The sequence below is a fragment of the Symphodus melops genome (genome assembly GCF_947650265.1).
Source record: "Symphodus melops genome assembly, chromosome: 3".
Lineage (NCBI taxonomy): Eukaryota > Metazoa > Chordata > Actinopteri > Labriformes > Labridae > Symphodus > Symphodus melops.
In genome coordinates, this window is record NC_136693.1 from 19,926,359 (window position 1) to 19,944,816 (window position 18,458).

General features: G+C 40.6%; 2 protein-coding genes across 2 annotated transcripts in view; both read right to left on the reverse strand.

Moving 5' to 3' along the window:
- Nucleotides 1–747: 747 nt before the first annotated feature.
- adpgk2 (ADP-dependent glucokinase 2) lies at nucleotides 748–10,003 on the reverse strand. Its single transcript, XM_079339855.1, has 7 exons — nucleotides 9,748–10,003; nucleotides 8,002–8,161; nucleotides 5,758–5,948; nucleotides 5,550–5,646; nucleotides 4,454–4,590; nucleotides 4,149–4,285; nucleotides 748–3,397 (listed from the first exon to the last, which is right to left on the reverse strand). The coding sequence occupies exons 1-7, from the start codon at nucleotides 9,941–9,943 to the stop codon at nucleotides 2,846–2,848; spliced, it is 1,470 nt and encodes a 489-aa protein (XP_079195981.1). The 5' UTR covers nucleotides 9,944–10,003; the 3' UTR covers nucleotides 748–2,845.
- Nucleotides 10,004–10,758: 755 nt separating this feature from the next.
- ctsba (cathepsin Ba) overlaps nucleotides 10,759–18,458 on the reverse strand; it is a 52,408-nt gene continuing 44,708 nt past the window's right edge. Inside the window, exons 2-12 of the mRNA XM_079340107.1 lie at nucleotides 17,439–17,490; nucleotides 14,617–14,744; nucleotides 14,450–14,535; nucleotides 14,193–14,307; nucleotides 13,529–13,644; nucleotides 13,226–13,311; nucleotides 13,006–13,152; nucleotides 12,633–12,749; nucleotides 12,332–12,460; nucleotides 11,695–11,776; nucleotides 10,759–11,470 (exon numbers count right to left, since the gene is read on the reverse strand). Coding sequence (XP_079196233.1) covers nucleotides 11,703–11,776; nucleotides 12,332–12,460; nucleotides 12,633–12,749; nucleotides 13,006–13,152; nucleotides 13,226–13,311; nucleotides 13,529–13,644; nucleotides 14,193–14,307; nucleotides 14,450–14,535; nucleotides 14,617–14,744; nucleotides 17,439–17,451 — 1,011 coding nt within the window. The 5' untranslated portion in view covers nucleotides 17,452–17,490 and the 3' untranslated portion in view covers nucleotides 10,759–11,470; nucleotides 11,695–11,702. The remainder of the gene's footprint in view (nucleotides 11,471–11,694; nucleotides 11,777–12,331; nucleotides 12,461–12,632; nucleotides 12,750–13,005; nucleotides 13,153–13,225; nucleotides 13,312–13,528; nucleotides 13,645–14,192; nucleotides 14,308–14,449; nucleotides 14,536–14,616; nucleotides 14,745–17,438; nucleotides 17,491–18,458) is intronic.

An 18,458-nucleotide genomic window follows, 5' to 3' on the forward strand; every position in this document is an offset into this window, starting at 1 on the left:
TTCCATGTTTAAAAAGCAGAGGTGACCCAAGATCTTCAGTTGTAAAACACATTTGCAAATTGGATCTTAATCTATGTAAATAAATATATGTATTGGCAACAAAATTGTAGATATACACAGATATACAAAACGGGCCGCTTGCTGCTGTCTGAGCCTAAAAACAGAAGCTGAGGGAGTGCTGGGTCTAGAAATAGCACAGGCTCTTTACAAGCTCAGCTGCAGCAGAGTGACAAATATCTACATTTTTTTTACCAGTCTTGCAGTCTACCTATCAGAAGAAAAAAACAGATCTGGCTCAAGTGATTTGGTCTGTTTTCAACATTTCTACTAAATAATTTGCCAATTTAATTATTGCTTCATTGAAGTTGTTTTCATGCTTGTTATAAAACATGGTATGTGTAGAAGTGTTTGTCAAAATGCTTTCTAAAGCTCTCTGAAAGAAATTAGAGAGAAAAAATTGTTCCCTATCGAAAGTGAAATAACTCAGGCTGGATGCAGGCATCTGGATGTGTAAGGATACCACTTTAGTGAATCATGATGTAGTGGCAAAGAGGCCTTGATGTAAAAGTACTTTAGCAGGTCACAGGTGACTCAGAGAACTCTATTGTGCATGCTGGAGTTTAAAAAAAAAGAGAATTTTTTTTTTTTTTTCTGAACTTGAGCAATTTGTTAGCTGTTGAAGCCATGATGGACATGAACCATACCAATAAATGACCCTGAATGAGAAAAGTACGAAAGCAGTGACTATTTCTTTAGCATAGCATTTTATCTTTTAGTTTTGCATCAATCAACATGCATGAAACAGTGAAACACAGCTTTGAAACATGGATGACATGGCCTACCTAGAGCTTAGATATGTACATGATATGGTAACAAACACATGCAAGTTCCATCTCTGAACATGAACGCATGCTGAAGTTTTTCATTTTTACAGTAAAACAATTCAACTTTGTTTCAAATCACCAGGCAAGACAAAGGCATAAGAAAATACAAGAAAACCCCAGTTATAGAAAAAGTCTTTTAAACATTCCCTTTTCACAAAAAATCTAAAGTCTAAACAGAGTAAGGCTCATTCACCTTCAACATAACTAAAGAACAAGAAATCAGCACAGTCTCAATATACAGAGAAAAGAGTTGAATGGATTTCTTCACCTTAGATTCTTCCTTTTACTTTTACATAGCTGATCAATTGTTACATGAACAAACGTGTTCTTTAATGAAGTATGCACCAACAGTCAGCCTGACATAACTCAAAGACAGATGGACAAAAAGACTACAGAATCTATACATTACTATAGATATGCTGTGATCAAACTTCATTTTGAATGAAATGATTGAAGTTGGGTCTTTGCAGGAATGTTTAATTTGTACACAAGATAAACAGTAGAGTTTAAGTCCCTCGGCAGTAAAAAAAAAAAAGAAGTGATTTCAACCCTTATAATAGTGGATGATCATGGAGACAGATTATCTATTGAAAATTTTTTTAATTCAGAAAGCAGTGACTCTTTCCAATAATTGGTGTGACACTAAAATATATTTTGCTTCAACTCAAAGTGAGAAGGTTAAAGGCTTAAATGTGACATTTTCTGTTTGGTCCACCTCCACAGATGAAGGGCATTCATGGTGCGTAACACCACAGCATCATGTTGACATTTCCTACTGAAGGTAAAGCTCAAACGAGAGAGGATTATTTTGACCACAGACAGAAACATACACTTTGCATCAATGTTATCAACAGCAGTCCACACTGGTTTTGGTCCTTATAGAGCAATAAATAGACAGAGAGAGGGGAAGAGGGAAGTTAAATATGACCTACAATAGAAGTTGAAGAAGTTACACTTGCGAGAGGAAACGAGGGGGACGAGACAGTAGGAAACAAAGATGATGGAGGTAGAAAAGAGGTTGACATCATATCCAGATACCAACTGTGTTCTCATAACATCTTTGTTATTGCACTACAGCTGACCTGCAGAGGAATGACTGTCTTCAAAATGTTTTTTCACATATATTAGGAAGAATGGATGTGATCACCCTACAACTGTACGTTTTCAATGACATAGAGGAGGATAAAGGTGGGATGGTTAACCTTTCTTACTTAATGAAAGCACTTTTACTGCAAGGCAGGGGTCGTCGCAGTGATGATTACTGATGACACCCAGTGAGCAAGCTTCCAACAAACACAAGATCGAGCAATTTGAGTCATAGAACAACTCTGATATGCTGCATAGTGAAGTCACAGGTTAAAATAAAGACAACAGCAGACGTTGTGGAGCTCTGTTACTAACATTAAAAGAAGAAAAAAGTTTGCTCTGTAACCAGAGCAGAGCTGATACACAATGAGCACTTAGCCCGAGACCTCCATGTCTAGACCGATACTAACAACATGGTGTCTCTATGATTTGGTCTTATGTTCTCTTCCTCTCTAAAGGACACCACATGAAAGACCTGAGAAGAACCAGAGGACAAAAGTCAGATGATGGCTTACACTGACACGGGGTGATGAATTAAAACGAGACAAAGCAGGGCAGCGTTACCTTCGAAAATGATATAAAAGGTTTGTCACTCAGGCACGGAGTGGGTAAATTAATAGTGTTTCAAAAAGAACTGAACCCAAACATTTAATATTTGGAGGTCTGACCTGATTAAAAGCCACTTCAACCTAACACCTGACTCCTGAGAATGAAAATCTGATTTTCTTACAGTACACCTGGCAGGTGACATTGGCGGCATTAGCCTGATTTCACAGGGTTACTCTGCATCAAAGGTAGATCATGTTTCTAGAGTCGCATAGATTTCCAACTTCATGTCAGCACTGCAAACAGAGAGAGCATTCAGTAGTTCTTCACTAGATCTGCAGAACCAGACCGGCAGCTGAGATGTTGTCCCCTCCACCTGCAGTTTGATAAACCTCCGTGCACACCAGCACTGGAGCTACGCAGATCTCGTAGTCATCCTCGTCCCAGCAGCTCACAGGCCTGCTCTCCTGAAGAGGGATCCTCTGGCTGCCCTCTCGCCGGCTAACAGAGAAAGAGTCGTCCATGATGAGCCTGGCCTTACTGGGGTCGATGTCATTGGAGCCACAGACATGGCGGTTAGCTGTGAGAGAAGCTTTGGCGGTGGCTGACATGGTGTTTTTCCACTGGGAGCCATGTGTAACAATCATGGCCTGAAACGCCAGGGTGTGGACGTGAAGTCGAGTCAGCGGCTTACCCTCGCCACTTTTTGTTTCTTCACTGCTGTCCTTGTAGCGTTGGTTCAAGATGCGGTAGACCTCCCTCATCTGGTCCAGGACAGTAGCTACACGAGGGTTTGGGTCAGACAACACAGTGATGTTTGAGCCTTTAAGTAGACTGAGCAGGTTGGGAAGCTCCTGTTCGTTCATCCCTAAAGAGTCCGCCTGCACAGAAGAATAAGGAGGAGAGATTTTACTCAGGGCCCGCCTCCAACTCAACTGCGAGCTTGATGTACAAAGGTTTGGCTGGTGTGTTGACCCATCTTTGTTTCTCTATGAGACCATTTTTTTGTAACATGTCAGACATTGTGTTGCACTTTTCCCCCTCAAACTGCAGTATTATGGATGACTAGTTATTTGACTAATAGAACACAATCAGTGCATTTTAATGGAAGCTGTTTAGATGTGTAACATAGAGAGTCTCAAGGAAGTGGTCTTGGGCCATTACTATACTCGATCTTCACCAATGATCTTCCTTCAGTAAACAGCATGCATCTATGTATTCAACTATACAGATTTAGAGAGAGATCTGATGAGTAGCAGGTCTGAGTCTTTGTAGTCTAATGGTTCTATGGGCCTGTTGTGTAAACATCTTTTAGATACTACAGATTCAGGCAGAGCCCTTTGTAATGCTCCGTCTTCTTCTTTATTACTAATAGTGTTATCTTTATGAGGTGTTGCGTCATGTTTTAAACAATGTGACTAATGTCATGTTGTAGACTGTGGACCCCAGGAAGAATAGTTCCTCACTAGGCAGAAGTGATCCAAAGAAATCGTTCAATTGTGTTTCAGATGACCTTGTGAGAGTTCACCTCTTCAGGAAAAGCTCTTGTTGTTGTGGGGTGAATGTCTCACGTCTGTGTTTGACCGTCTCCAGTGAGTGTGCATATAAATGGAGTTGTTCAGTAATACATACACGGGGGACGACGTAGTGAAGAAGGTCTTCCATTATACTCTCCTCGACAAAACTGGCCATCTCAAAATGGACCCCAAGCTTTGGTGAAGAGGTCGACAGGAGGTCAGACAGGCGGGAGAGGAGAGCATCACGCTCTCCTGGAGAAAGGAGAGAAATATGTTGAAAGAGAGAGAAGAATTTCAAACAAAGGGGTAATACACAAACTGGTCAAACAAGTGTTGGGTGAAAACACAAAGAAGCAGACTCTACTGCTGCTTGTTTTTGTTCACGGATGAATAAAGGGCTGTCAACAATGTTCTTCTTACCCGCCTGAAAGGGGAAGTTGTCCATCATTTGCAGCCCCCCCACCACCAGGAGATCTGGTCTGAAGTCCTCTAGTTTCTCCGTAAACTCGTCCATGGAGTCCAGGTATGGGTTGTGATCATCACTGTGGATGATGTATCTGAAAAAGCACAAACACAGTCAGCTTAAGATACTCTAAAGCCTCAAATTATACTTCATTATATGATAGGAACAGATGCTTGCAGTAGTCAACAGATAAAAGAATCGGTCCAATTCAAATGCAGTTTGAATTATTATTTCTTTTTTTCTTTTAAATCGTCATTTGGAGTACTTTCATCCATGAAGGCTGACAGGATATTTAGAAATTTTTTTACTGTCATCATATTTTCTCACTGGCGACTTGAGCTTACAATTACATTCAATATATAGCTAGGTATTCTGTTTCATTCCGTCATAGTCATTTAATCAGCAAGCAAATGTTATATCTGCAGAAGAAATGAGGAAAAATAAAGATATCATGTGCGCTTCAACCCTGACAAGAGGTAAGGACTGTATGAGGTTTCCAGTAGGGGTGGGAGTTACCACGCTACGATATTATCACCATACTTAAGTAATGATACGATACTGTTGAGAATTTAATCATTTTGTCATATTGTGACACAATATGTTGCCATGTAACTTTTTTAACAAAACTAAACAATCAAGAAGTGTTTTGTCAAATAGGAAACAATTCTCAGTCTATTCAGCTCACTTCAGTCTTTATATTTCTGCACAATGGGAGTCAAGCAGTCAGACCGACGACACTGGGAAAAGTAAAAGGCTGTAAAAGGCTGCATGCCTCTCAATCTGAACTGTTGGTATCTCAGTGCGTTTGAACTTAACCCTGTATGGACGGCTGCAGACATTTTCAACAATGCAACATGTTCAAAATTAATCGTGCAACCACTTCAGTAATTAAACATTTAAAAAAACTTATTTGCCGTTTATATAATAAATTATCGACACTTGGCAACCATGAAATAACATAACATCACAATACTATGCTGTATCCATTTTTCCCCCCAACCTCTAGTTGGCCTGGTTCTCAACATATCAACCAAATGCTCAGCTCACACTGACCTATTGGCTCTTCGGGAGGTTAGGTGCCTCCAGCTGGCCCCTGCTGGATACTCAAGGATCAGATGAATGTCTGGCTCTTCTACTATGTTACCTGCCACTGAAGGGAAAAACAGACGAGGCAGAGGCACAGCAGCATTAAGGTGAAGAAAACAGAGTTTAGTAAACAGTGTTTTAGTAGAGATGGTGTTTAGAGTGTGTGTTCATGTACCTGTAATGTGCTCAGACAGCACATCAGTAAAATCGGGGCTAAAGCTTCCCCCTAACAACACATCACATCCCTCTGTTGCCATGCGACCAGCCATTACTGGGGCATTGCCGCCTATTGCCCATCTGTTTCCAGGTAAGTCACGCGACGCTTCCACCAGCTCACTGAACAGCGTGTCATTCAGCATAAAACGCCTGGAAGACAAAACCAAACACTCGTGAAACGTCTCTAAAAACTGAATGTCAGGAACGTTAAAGCATCCATAGAATCTCCTTTTAAACGCTTCCTCATGTGTGTCATGTGAAAATCCTTCTTTATAGACCCAGTGTTTGAAATGTGCTGTAAAAATGAATCCATCTTGTTACACCAGCATGTTCACAGATATTTAATGATGGCACAAAAATGACTTTCCCCTGAAGGAATGCTTTCAATTAAATGTGATTAAAACCCCCAAACTTATACTGAGTTAATAATCCCTCTATAATATACGGCTGTACTCAACAGATTCAGGTAGTTGTTATGATATTACCCAAATAAACACTGAAAACACAGTAGAAACCCTTCAATCATTTCTTCTGAACTCATCTCTTTGAAAAGTGCAGGTCAAGCATGTCAGTTGTGTGTGCATCAACTCGTTTTTATCCTTTAGATAAATCATGTTTCTAACTCATCACCACACACACCTGTATGCATCTCACTCAGAGCCTCCTTCTGAAGCTGCACGTGGGTAATGATCGTGTTGTATGGCTAACACTAAAGGACACCGTAACGTGAAGCATGACTCATCATCCAAACACAACCAGTCGTCTCGTCTGTTCTTTGCACGCAACACTTTTTTGTTTCACAGTTTCCAAGTTCTGCTTAGACTTTTTATTTAGGAGTTTAGCCTTATTCAATCGTTTACTGTCACACATTCAAATGAAGGCAAGTTCAAAGAGCACAGAGAAATAAGTGTGAACCCTGAGATGATGAACACTTGGTTACTGGAGATATTTAGGTTCTTAAAAAAGAAAAAAGGAAAGAAAAAATAAAGCTCTTCATTTTGTGCATTCTCAATTATTATGTGCACGAGGAAGGCCTGTTGCCTTAACTTGTTTGTTTAAAGGTCCCATACTCTGCGTTCTCTGCTCTTATCTGCTCTTCAGTGTTTTCCAGCTGTCTTGTGCACAAGACAGTTGTGCACATATTCAAAGTCTGCGGAAACGTGTCTTCTCCTACGTCCTATTGTTAGCTGTAGCTGCATGAAACGCTCTCTAGCCCCTAGTTGACAATAAGTGTGATATCACACTGCGATGGTGTCACTGATCTAAGCCCATTGGCTCGTTGTCGCACGCACAAGCTCACGCTGCTCCGCTCAGAGCAACAGTCTGCATTCCCAATATGGTAAAAAGGGCGTAACACTTCCAAGAACCGTGCCAAACAACTGACCAATTACAACAGAACAGATCGGCCGACCAATCAGATCAGACTAGACATGCGTGGGGACCCTGAGTGTGGGGGATTCTGAGCGTTAGAAATGCAGGCAGATAAGAGAACCTGCATGGAGCGGCAGATCATGGAAACAGACACTTTTTTTTTTTAACATTCGTGATTGTGAACGTACGTTAGTAGACAAATAAATTAGATATATGAAACCCAAAAGGGGCAGAATATGGGACCTGTAGGGCTACGAACAAGGGGCGACAAGCTCCAAAAATAAAACAGTGGCAGTCACAAATAAATAAAGAAGAGAGATGGGTTCAACAACCTCGAGACTTTAAGATTTCTGTCGAGCCAGTAACTGGTAAACATGATCATCAAGAAAACAGCCCGGCTTGATCTCTTAGTGTGTGTGTGTGTATATTGTTTTGAACACTTTAACACAGTCAGATGATTTTACAGTGAAACATGTTGGGCTGAAGATAGAAAGTGGTTGTTCACGTGAGGGAGAGAAAATGAGTCAGGAGTTCAGACGCCTGAGTAGCCCAACAGAGAAACTCTGTTAAGCTAACTATGGCTGTGCTCAGGCGTTATCAGCTGTGTAGCAACTTCTGGTTTTCTCTTTCTTTCTTATGAAAGATACACTTCCACACCACGAGCTCAAACATTAAAACTCGACCAACCGGTCATATCACTGCCAACAAATATTTACAATGAATTTAAATAAGCTCGTTACACCAGATAGAGAAGACATTCAAACACAGAGGTAAGGATCGTTCCCCGAGCTTCACAGCAGTTCTCTCATTCGATCTCACGCTCGGCACTCACTCTGCAGCAGCTCCAGGTGCAAAGAAGTAGGCGAAGCTCTGAGCCAGCTGCACGGCATTTTCTAAGTAGTTATGATGAAGGGGCTGGTCCGAAGGAGTGAGGTCAATCTTATTAAGCAGCGATATGCCGTCCACGATCAGGTCCACGCAACCTCCAAAACCTGTCAATGAAGGGGTGGGCAGAGAAACAGAGACAGGGAAGGATGAATACGTGACTAACACCATGTGTAGTACATCGATTATGTCACAAAAAACTGAGGAAGACAATACAGAGATGGCCTCGAGGAAGAACACGGTATACCAAACATTTCCCCCCCTGCAGTAACACTACACAGCAAGCACAGAGAAATGTAATACCAGGGTGCAAGCTTTAGTCCACTGAGGAGAGAAATCTGCACACGAGTGGTTTCTGTGACACGTATCTACTTCAGTGGTTTGTCAAATGATACGTTACATTTTCAGCTGCTGGATCAAACTTCATCAACGCATGGCCTATAGCGAAAGATATTCTGACACGTCTGAACGACGACCAGCATGCTCAGCAGCAGCCCCAGACACCAGATATGTGGAGCACATTTGTTAGCCAAAGGTTTAGCAGAGCAGCCCACATTTGAATTATTTTTGAATATTCAAACGAGTCTGAAATCTTGACTTCAAGCGTCTGTTTGAAGTCCTTCACTGCTCATATCTACGTTACAATTTCATTTTAATCATTTTAATTGATTATATTTTATTTTTAAAAATCCTGTGACAGTGATAAGTCGAAACAATGTCATGCTGCAGGACTACGCATGTGATGTTGCTTCTCTTTATTTAAAGTAATTCTATTGTTGCAAGCTGTTTTTACCTTATTAAAGTCCAGGACGGAAACATTGTCAATTCATAACAGTTTGTAAGTGAGACAGTGTGCAGGAGATTCAGTTTGGGAGGGATTATAGAGTAACAGGTCTGAGTCGTGGCTGAGTCTGGTGTTGAAGTGGTTAAAGGTTGAACAGAGATATGATGATCACTTCTGTTCTGTACACAGGCTCAAAGTTTCTTAAGGATAAGATCATCACAGTCAAGACTCAGGCCCGTCTCACACATGTGCCAGTTTGATATCTTCACATGGGTTATTTCACCCTTAATATATAAATAGATACTGTATATTGGATACGATGCATTTGACTGTGTAAAATACAATGAGGGTTGATGATGAGATCACTTATGATGGTTAACACTTTTAAGGACTTTAGGCTCCTGATGTGCATGACTATGACGATATGAACTAAGTGTACATATCAGGGCTCAGTCAGTGTGAGGGATAAAGGATGAGTGTGTGTAGGGTTAGTTGATGAAGGGTCTCAGAACAAACTGTTCAAGAGACAAAACACTGATGTGGTTTGTGTGCAGCTCATTTCTTAAACCACAGTTTGAGCCTGTGCTTCAACATCCATCTTCACTTTAGCTTCTGTTCGATAATCATGAACATTACATATTAACTCAAATCGAGAGAAGCTAACGTTGTCTGTTTAGATGACAAAAAGCTTCCCTGACAGTTTTTAATCATTTCCTAATAACATGCTTTGTTGAAAACAGCCAATGAATAAACATACAACAGTGTTTCATGTGTTTGACAGCAACTGTTGTTTTTTGTTCTGTAAGCAACATGACAGTATTTAGAAGTATGTTGATGGCTATCAGTGATCATTTATAGAAATAATGGATTCTGATTATAAACCCAGCTAGCTGATATTAGCAGTCTTACCAACAGCCACTCTCGGTCTCTCCACGTGACTCATCCCGACTTTCCGTTCAGCCCGGAGCAGAGAGGACAGCACCGTGTCCAGCCGCTCGTCCAGAACTCCATGCTGAGGAGACCGGAACCACAACGCCAACAGAACCACCAACGCGGACACAACAGGCCCATATCTGACCCACGAAGCCCTGCCTCCCGCTTCCATCGCTCGTTGACCAGCGCAGCTCCAGAGGCTCTCGCTGCCTGAAATGAACGAGCTGTTTCCGCCCGTCCGACCAATCAGGAGCGCTGTGCTGACCGGTGCGTTTAATTAGAGAGCCGGGGTGTGCCGGAGAGAGATTCATCGGCGGGATACTGCTTATTAAAATAAGAGATTTAAGCGAATGATTTCATACATCGCCCATTAAGCTGTTTTTTAGGCCTTGTTAACAAATACCTTCATTTGTAAACGGAGGCTTCTGGAGCATTCATTTTACCAAACACTTCAGTCCATGGTGGATAGCGGTGTGAGAAACGAATCACCACATGGTGAGGGGGGAGTGTTTGTTTTCACTGACAACACAGCGGAAGTGACAGAGAACGTTTAAAAGTAGTATATTATGGTTTTTTGTCAGATTGTTTTGGTGTGTTTAAGCAGTTTTTCTTTTGCTAAAACAGTTTGGCTCTCCAGTCAATCAACATTAGTCTTTAAATAAACAATACATACACATCATGTTTCAACTCCACTTACTGCAGATTGTCCTGTTTTATTTAACTTTCAATCTTTAAGCCCTACCTCTGATATAGACTGCTTGTAATGTAAATATTTCTCTTAACTATTTCTTACTTTGATTTTGCATGTTCTATTTTGTCTTGATATTTAATATCTACTCACAAGCATTTCACACAACTGATTGTATTACCGGAGTGACAGTAAACACCTTGACCAACAATTTATTTGAGAAGTACTCCCTTTAGTTTTGTTTGTGTTTTAAGTTTATAGAGAGGGATTATGAAATACCAGCATGCATATTCAAGACATTACATTTGGAAACAGTCCTTTTATTTTTTCATGATGACAACAGAAATGTACCGATATAGTTGACCGATAAAGGCAGACAATAAAAACACTCAATTTCAACCAGATATAAAAAAAAACTAAAATTAAAATCACCAATTCAAATTACAATAAGTACATCCAAACATCACAGAGCGGCTTTAGACATAATGAGCAATTTAAAAAAAGCTAAACGCTGCTGCATCGGGCAGAGTCGTGTTCATTATTTATTTCAATTATGACCAGTTTGAACTAAAATGGCTAATACTTCAACCAGTGCAGAAAGAAGGGAGGTGTGCTCAAGTCTACAGCAGCTAGTCTGAGATAATGTGCACATACAGTTGTTAAAAACCTCAAAACTCTTTTTACCTATCTTTTAACTGACCTTGCTTTAAGAAGGGGAGGAGAAATACCTCAAAAAAAACTTTACCAGAAAAAAAAAATAGAAGTGAACAATCGTGAGTTGTGTTTAGAGACAGAAGTGTTGTCATACTCTCTGCCACATTAATGAAGTTTATGTTGCTCTTCAGATGCGTTCTTGTTGGTTTACTACAGAAACACATGCAGTGTGTTGAAGTTTACAAGGTAGCTTTAACTACAAAGACTGAAGGGAGTTGAATGCAGAGAGTTCCAGAGCAGGCATGCAGAGTGTGTCGCCCTCTGGTGATTAAGTAATTGACCTTCAAGCTGAAAAACCTGAAAGACAGAAAAGTAACAGACTCAAACCAAACCACACCACAAGAGGTACACAGACTTAGATCTATGGAGCTTGAGCAAATGCAGGTATTCCAAAATATTGTATGACTTCACATAAATTAGGTTACATTACAACTATTCCCCCCCCCCCCCAACAGTCACACAGTTAGCAGTTTAATCCAACACTGTGTACACAATATTACAAGAATATATTTGTGTCTTACCTTGGTATTTATTTGGGAATCCCTGCCACAACCTCAGACTCAATACCACAGTGATCAGATCCACGCAGGAATTTGAAGAACCCTGAAGACCAGAACAGTTCTCACATGAACTTGTAAAACATATTTAGCACAACACCAGCAATAACTGGCATGTACAGTATGCATTTAAAATGTGAAACAGCTGGTTAGTACACACACGTGCATATACACATAGTTCAAGGACTTAAATCTATATTTATTCGTACCAGGCCTGCCACAGAACAGCATTAATCACAAAAAAAAATAAATGAAAAATAAGAGACTAGTTTCAGCTAAAATGACTGAGCTGAGACTGTAGTTCATGTTTTAGAATTCAACAACCAGGGATGCAAACAAGTATGGTGAAAGACAAAAAATATATAGATGTCCGGAATTTAAAAACAAGTCTATTATACCATCTGACAAAGGCCAAAACCCGTCCTACTTTCTGGTTGGCTAGTAACACTGCTCGTTTGAGAGAGAGCTGCAGTACTCGATCAACATTGGTAGCTGAACCGAACTTCATCAATAACACAACAAATTCCCATTCCCTACAACTGCTGGTAACTATATAGAGTGATAATGGCCAATTAGAGGTCAAAGGGGTGCGTCTGCTCACCATTATCACCCCAGTCAGTGTTCCAGGAGTTGGCACAGAGCCAGTAGGGGACACCATCCTCCACTCCCCAGCCCAGGATCTTAATGGCATGACCGCCCACAGCAGACCCAGAAACATGCTGATACACACCTAAGCACAGGAAAAACAAGGCAATGAACGCAGTCAGAGAGTTGAAGTATGCATGAGAACGTCAGAAACAACATTTCACAGAACAGCGAGCAAGCATTCAAATGTCTGCATTTAACCCGAGCGCTTCAGTTTGAGAGTGTACGAGGGTTCAGTGAGCCATGTGCGTTCTTACCAGACTTGTACAGAACAAAGTCTTCATAGACGGTGAAGGCTCCCTCGACTGGGCCATTCTTGAAGATCTCATGCTGAATCTGCTCCTCATCTGACAGCACGCTGTAAGACGTTCGTCCTAAAACATACTTTCTGTTAGGACACGCTTGTGCGCTTAAAGTTGTGCGGTAGGTTAGTTTAATGACAGATGTAACATTTATAGCACAGACAAAGGGATTCATATGGCTATGACATAACTGATTGAGACAAACCGTTCATTCAGGAAACCAGATATTTAATAATGTTTACAAAATATTCCAGATTAAGTAACAACTGTAATACTAGAAAGTGCTTGCTTAGACCAAATCCTTTCCCCACTCCAATACTCCTCTCACCGTAGTGCTTGTCCTCTTTGTAGCTGGGAGTGTATCCTGCTTCACACTTGAAGACGCACTGGGGAGTGTCTCCACCCTCTCCAGAGCAGGATGGTCTGCTGCCGTTCACATGGTGCTCACAGGGGGCAATGGTGTAAGGACGACAGCCTGCAGACAGACAATGAGGTTAAAAATGGAGGGGACGCGCTACGATAACAGTGAAGAGCCTCAAAACTCTCACCGATGTGGGAGTCATAAAGTCCTCCAGAGACGAGTCCCTGTTTGGTCCAGAAGTCCCAGGCAGCTGACGGGTAGCCACCGTTACATCTGGAAAGAGAAAAACGTTTTGTTTTTTTAAAAACTCATCACATAACAGGACTCATGCTCAGCACTGACATGCCATATGCAACAGATCTAATGCCGTCTCTGCACATGTAGCACATCGAGGAGGGAGAGTCAGATACTAAAACATGATTAATCCTCCATGCACACTTTTCTCCATTAACAGAAGTCCATCGTCCCATTAAACGCGTGTTCCTCTCACCCCATGCCACAGCTTTCGCAGCAGGTCAGAAGATCCTCGGAGGAGACTTCCACACTGACCTTGGCATTGCTGTGGATACACACACGGTCAGAGATGGCCTCTGCAGCACCAAACGCCTGTGAGAGGGAAAAAAAAAAAAAAAACACAACAAGGTCCTTTTAATACAACGCCACAACGAAACCATGACAGTCAGTCTTTATTTGTATCACATCAATTCATAACAAGTGTTATCTCAAGACACTTTACAAAAGGCAGGCGAAGGACCGTACTCTTTTTTTTTTAAATAGTCTGTTAACAATGAAAGAACAGGTAAAGGACATCATACCAGCCAGGGAACAACTCCTCCCCACCATTGCACCTCTTTATCTTATACAGACAGTGAGGAGTGACAGAAGTGAAACAGATTGTGTAAAAGGGTCTAATGAGGTTTTCTAAAACCAGATTCATAATGCATGTCAGACTGCAATGCCCTTCAGAGCAAGTGTGTAACTGGGGGCTGTATGCTGTGTAAATAAAATTGAGTGTGATCTTTTAAACATTACCAACCACAATCATGTACAATATGTCTGTCACTTCTTCCTTTCTCTTGAATCCAATCAATCAATCAATCCATGCAGGTAATTACAGACACGTTTGTCTAAGCTGTTGTGTAGTTACTCCTCACCCAGCATGATCCACAGGAGCCCTGGTCTCTGATCTCCTTCAGCGTGGGACAGTTAGGCCACTGCTCTCTGGAGTCAAACTGTTCAGGCAGCTTCCTGTCTCCAGCATACTGAACCCTGCAAATCAGAACAGTGTTAGAGTCAAACGTTACCGTGTACTCAAACCAGTGGAAACACTCGATGCACTTTTCCAGTTAGTATAGAGCACCAGTTTTAACTTCAGGAGACTTTAAATGTATACGACAGCATTAACACTCACAAAACTGGCAGTTTGGGTCCTTTCAGCATTGTACCGCAGAGTCTCCGGACATAACTGTAGTCCACATTATGGAAGTTGTGACCAGCCTTCAGGGGAAGACGGACAGTCAGTCAGATACAGATGCTTAAGGCACAGACAAAAAAAGAAAAGGTTAAAAACAACATCACCTTCCAGGTAGTGTTGAACTTGTTGATGTAGTTGACCATTTCACTGGACAGCGGTTTGAGGTGGGGTCTGGCCAGGCTCACAGAGCAGCTGGCAGCTAGTATTAGGAAGGCTGCACGCCACATTGTGCCTGCAAAACAAACAAAGTGTCAGTGTTACTTTGCGAGCTGTTCCAACAACTACATTTATTTTAGATCACCTCTTTAGATGTTTATTATTCTTTAAAATGTTTTTTCCAACATCAGTGACAAGTATGCAGCATGTAAAACTATGTGACTTGTCACAGCATCTAAAGCTTAAGCTAATTCTCAATGCCAATCTATAGTACGGTCTTAAAAATATAAATAAACAAGAGGGAGGACAGAAGACAAACTAAGACCTACATAAAGAACACTTAACTTAAACACGACAATATGCAAACTGTTACATGACTGAAATCCAAAAATAATCAGTGAAGACGACTAAAGAAATGACGGTCTAAGAGAAAGGCTGAGACAGCACGGTTGTTGAGAGGTTTAGACGAGAGCGCATCACGCTGGTTACCGCTGTACGTAGAACACGCATGCTCAAGTGTGCATTTAAGTTAAGCAAGTCTAAATAATATTGAGGATGCACAAACAAAAAGAGGGCTTCAGACCTTTAATATACAGAGTAATATCAAAGAAGTGCTCATGACATGCAGGACCCTCCAAGTCAAGAACAACAAAAAAAAAAAAAGTCAATAGCAGTGCAGCTATTGTTCACAGGACCCGCACGCATCTTTACACTCTTCAGAGATGGGTCTGATGTTGTGCGCTCAAGAAGGATTACAAAGTATAATATTTCATTCAGTTTGTTGCCTGACATAATATTACATTATAGACCCTCTGTGATTACACTGGCATGCTGCCAGTCAGATTCCTCTCTCTCAATAAACAGCCTGTCTTGTTTTGCTCCTGAAAATCTGCAAACCTGTTAAGGCATGTCCTGTTTTTGGCACAGAAAAAAAAAATGAGGATAACCTATGAAAACACGAGTGAAACTATTAATTTCCAGTGAAACTTGTCTGAAATCACATGACAGAGGTTAGGGAAACCCCATGAACAGGAAGTACAGTGAAGGAGGACAAAACTACAGTCACTTTTCAAATCGACATTTGTTCCCTTCAAATGATAATGCGGCACTTTTTGACAAACCCTGATCACTTAAGTCTTTTTGTGATATTTTATACAGGTTATTTTAAGAGCTCAACTTTCTTTAACACCATAATCACTTATTACAACATTTTCTACTGGATCTAATTCTAAGACAACTTTAAAGAAGGTTCTAGTCTGGGAGATACAGCACTTGTGCGAGCGCTGCAGCTGTTTTTTTTTTAAAAGTTTTTAAAGGAAGTAGTTACTCTGACTGTGAAACAAATGCAGAAACAATGATTTGGGGAAGTGAAAGAGCTGACCTGCACCTCCTTCTCCCCTCAAGACATCTGTCAGATGTCATCTTTCCACAGCGTTGTCATCGATATTTGACAACAAGCGAAACAAACACGTTTACTCACTGGAGGGCTGTGTGATCCGACTTTTTCTTTGACTGTTTTTTTGCGGTTCTATATGCACGTCGGAAAGATGAGCCTGATGACACTTTATTTCTGAAGCTAAACCACAGATTGTTAAAACGCGCCGGTTTAGGTGTTGTGATGTTTTTATTTCCCCTTCATGTGGGAGGTTTATGATACAGATGAATTGAGAGTCAGAGTTGAAACCACCGAAACATGACAGCAGTTCTTCCCCAAAGACTTCATGAGAAGAAGCAGATGAACATGTAAGAAAAGACTTCGGAGACAAGCTGTGGATGTAAAAAGTAAAATATGGGCATTTAAAAAAAACAAAAAAACATTGCATAGTAGGCAGGACAAAGACATACTTAATCATTCCTGTCCATGTTTTATCTCTTCACTCCGTTAGCAAAAACTTTCAGAAAGTGCAAAGATACTTTACCATTTGAATAGCCTGAAAGCATACAAACATAAACCCTTTTATATTAAACAACATAGTCCAGTAAATTAAAAACTAAACAATATGCATGTAGTAAGTTGTCAGTTTATATACAAATAGGTTAACCTCATTTCTTCAGGTTGCAAAATATATATATATATATATATATATATATATATATATATATATATATATATATATATATATTATTTTTTTCCAATTCTTCTCGTTGGCACTGACGGAATCAAACAGGCAGAATCTGGACTGTGTTATAGTTTATTACACGGGTTCTTTAAAATCACTTGATCTTTTTTATTCTCCAGCTCTGATCCTGTGGCAGACAGGTTTGTAACTAAATAAATCAAGTCTCGACCTCTCTCTCTCTCTCTCTCTCTCTCTCTTGTACACTTCACAGAGGATTGAATGGCTGCCTACAGCTCAAACACATACTTTCACTTTCCATGTTAATCATCTGTGTGCATGACTGTCAGTACATCATGTCTATGTTCAGTGTTATATTACATGTTAAAATTAACTCCAGGTGCTAAGTTTAGTTTCGCTCTTTAAATATGACTTTACTTTTATCACTAATGATTAACAGGCCACACCTGCTTTCTAGGTGTTATCTTATCAACTGCTTTAAATGGGTCAAAAAAACAACCACCAAATGAACTACGGTAACAAATTACTAACAGTCGATGTATCCTTTGTCTAAAATATTCATTTGAAACACTTGGTCCTCTCTATAAAAGTCGCTTGTTGTCTAAAGTGTGACACATTGAGATGGCCTCACTGTTAACATTGTGTAACTATCAGCTGATCAGCTACAATAGTTGAGGAAACACTGTAGTTACCTGTAGCACCCATTACAGCTTCTTGGTGTTATTGTGAGTAAATCTTCAGCTCCAGATTCACCCTCTCGGACCGTCAGTCGGTGATAAACAAAGTGTGTGGTTGTGAAACGATCCTCCGCTGTTTTATTCCTTTCACATGAGCACGTGAGCCGGTCACATGAATGAACGTCATGTGACCAGCAGCCAGCCAGCTCCCCTCTTCACTGTCACTCAGGACTGTAACTGTCCAAGTGTCGGACATCAGCGATGTCCTCTCATAGACCATTTAACATCTCAGTGCATAAAACTGGGTAATAAACACAAATAGTTTGTTATGTACATAGACTGTAAATATTACGGCTGTGCAGTGGACGGGGCGCTGCACTACTCCAACCTCACCGCTGGGTGTCTCCACTTCACCCACAACTTTCAGAATACTTGAATTGAATTGAATACATATACAGTACATACCATACATACAACTTAATACAAGTACATATTTTGCCTGAGCCCTTTGACTATCCAATTCTTTTTATCCTGCCATGATTCTCTCTCATCAGACTTTTCCTTCTTTTCCTCTCTGCTCAACTGTCTTCACAGAGTTTGAAGGGCAAGCAGATCACACTTTTAATAGACTGGATTATTATTAAAGATATTTGTAATTCAATTCCTCCTCTTGAAGATGAACATTTCAGATAGGCTATCTACAATAATCTACAACACCAAGAAGAGGAGTTAAAACTTTATACAAAAAGAAAAGCGAGCATACGTGGGTTTGAGCCCCTGGTCCCACATGCTAATCACAAACCATGAAGACAATTAACAAAAGAACAATCAATTTAAGAAATCCACAAATGTGCTGTTCTTTACTGGCATGAAGAGGAAACAGCTAGGGCAAAAAAAAAAAAAAAGCCAAATTTTCAATTTCTGCAGCTCACGTGAAGAAGAAGAGATCCAACTCTCCATAGGCTATCAAAAGAAAAGGTCATGTGGGTGGCCCAATTCTGAAAAATTCGCTATCAGCTGGCTAAAGCGCTTCAT

Excerpts from the sequence above, each read along its gene's own strand:
- adpgk2 (XM_079339855.1), bottom strand. The coding sequence starts at position 9,943 with ATGGAAGCGGGAGGCAGGGCTTCGTGGGTCAGATATGGGCCTGTTGTG. Across the intron at positions 5,949-8,001 it reads GCACCTGGAGCTGCTGCAGA|GCGTTTTATGCTGAATGACA; the intron begins GTGAGTGCCGAG and ends TTTGTCTTCCAG. Across the intron at positions 5,647-5,757 it reads GCTGTCTGAGCACATTACAG|TGGCAGGTAACATAGTAGAA; the intron begins GTACATGAACAC and ends TTTTCCCTTCAG.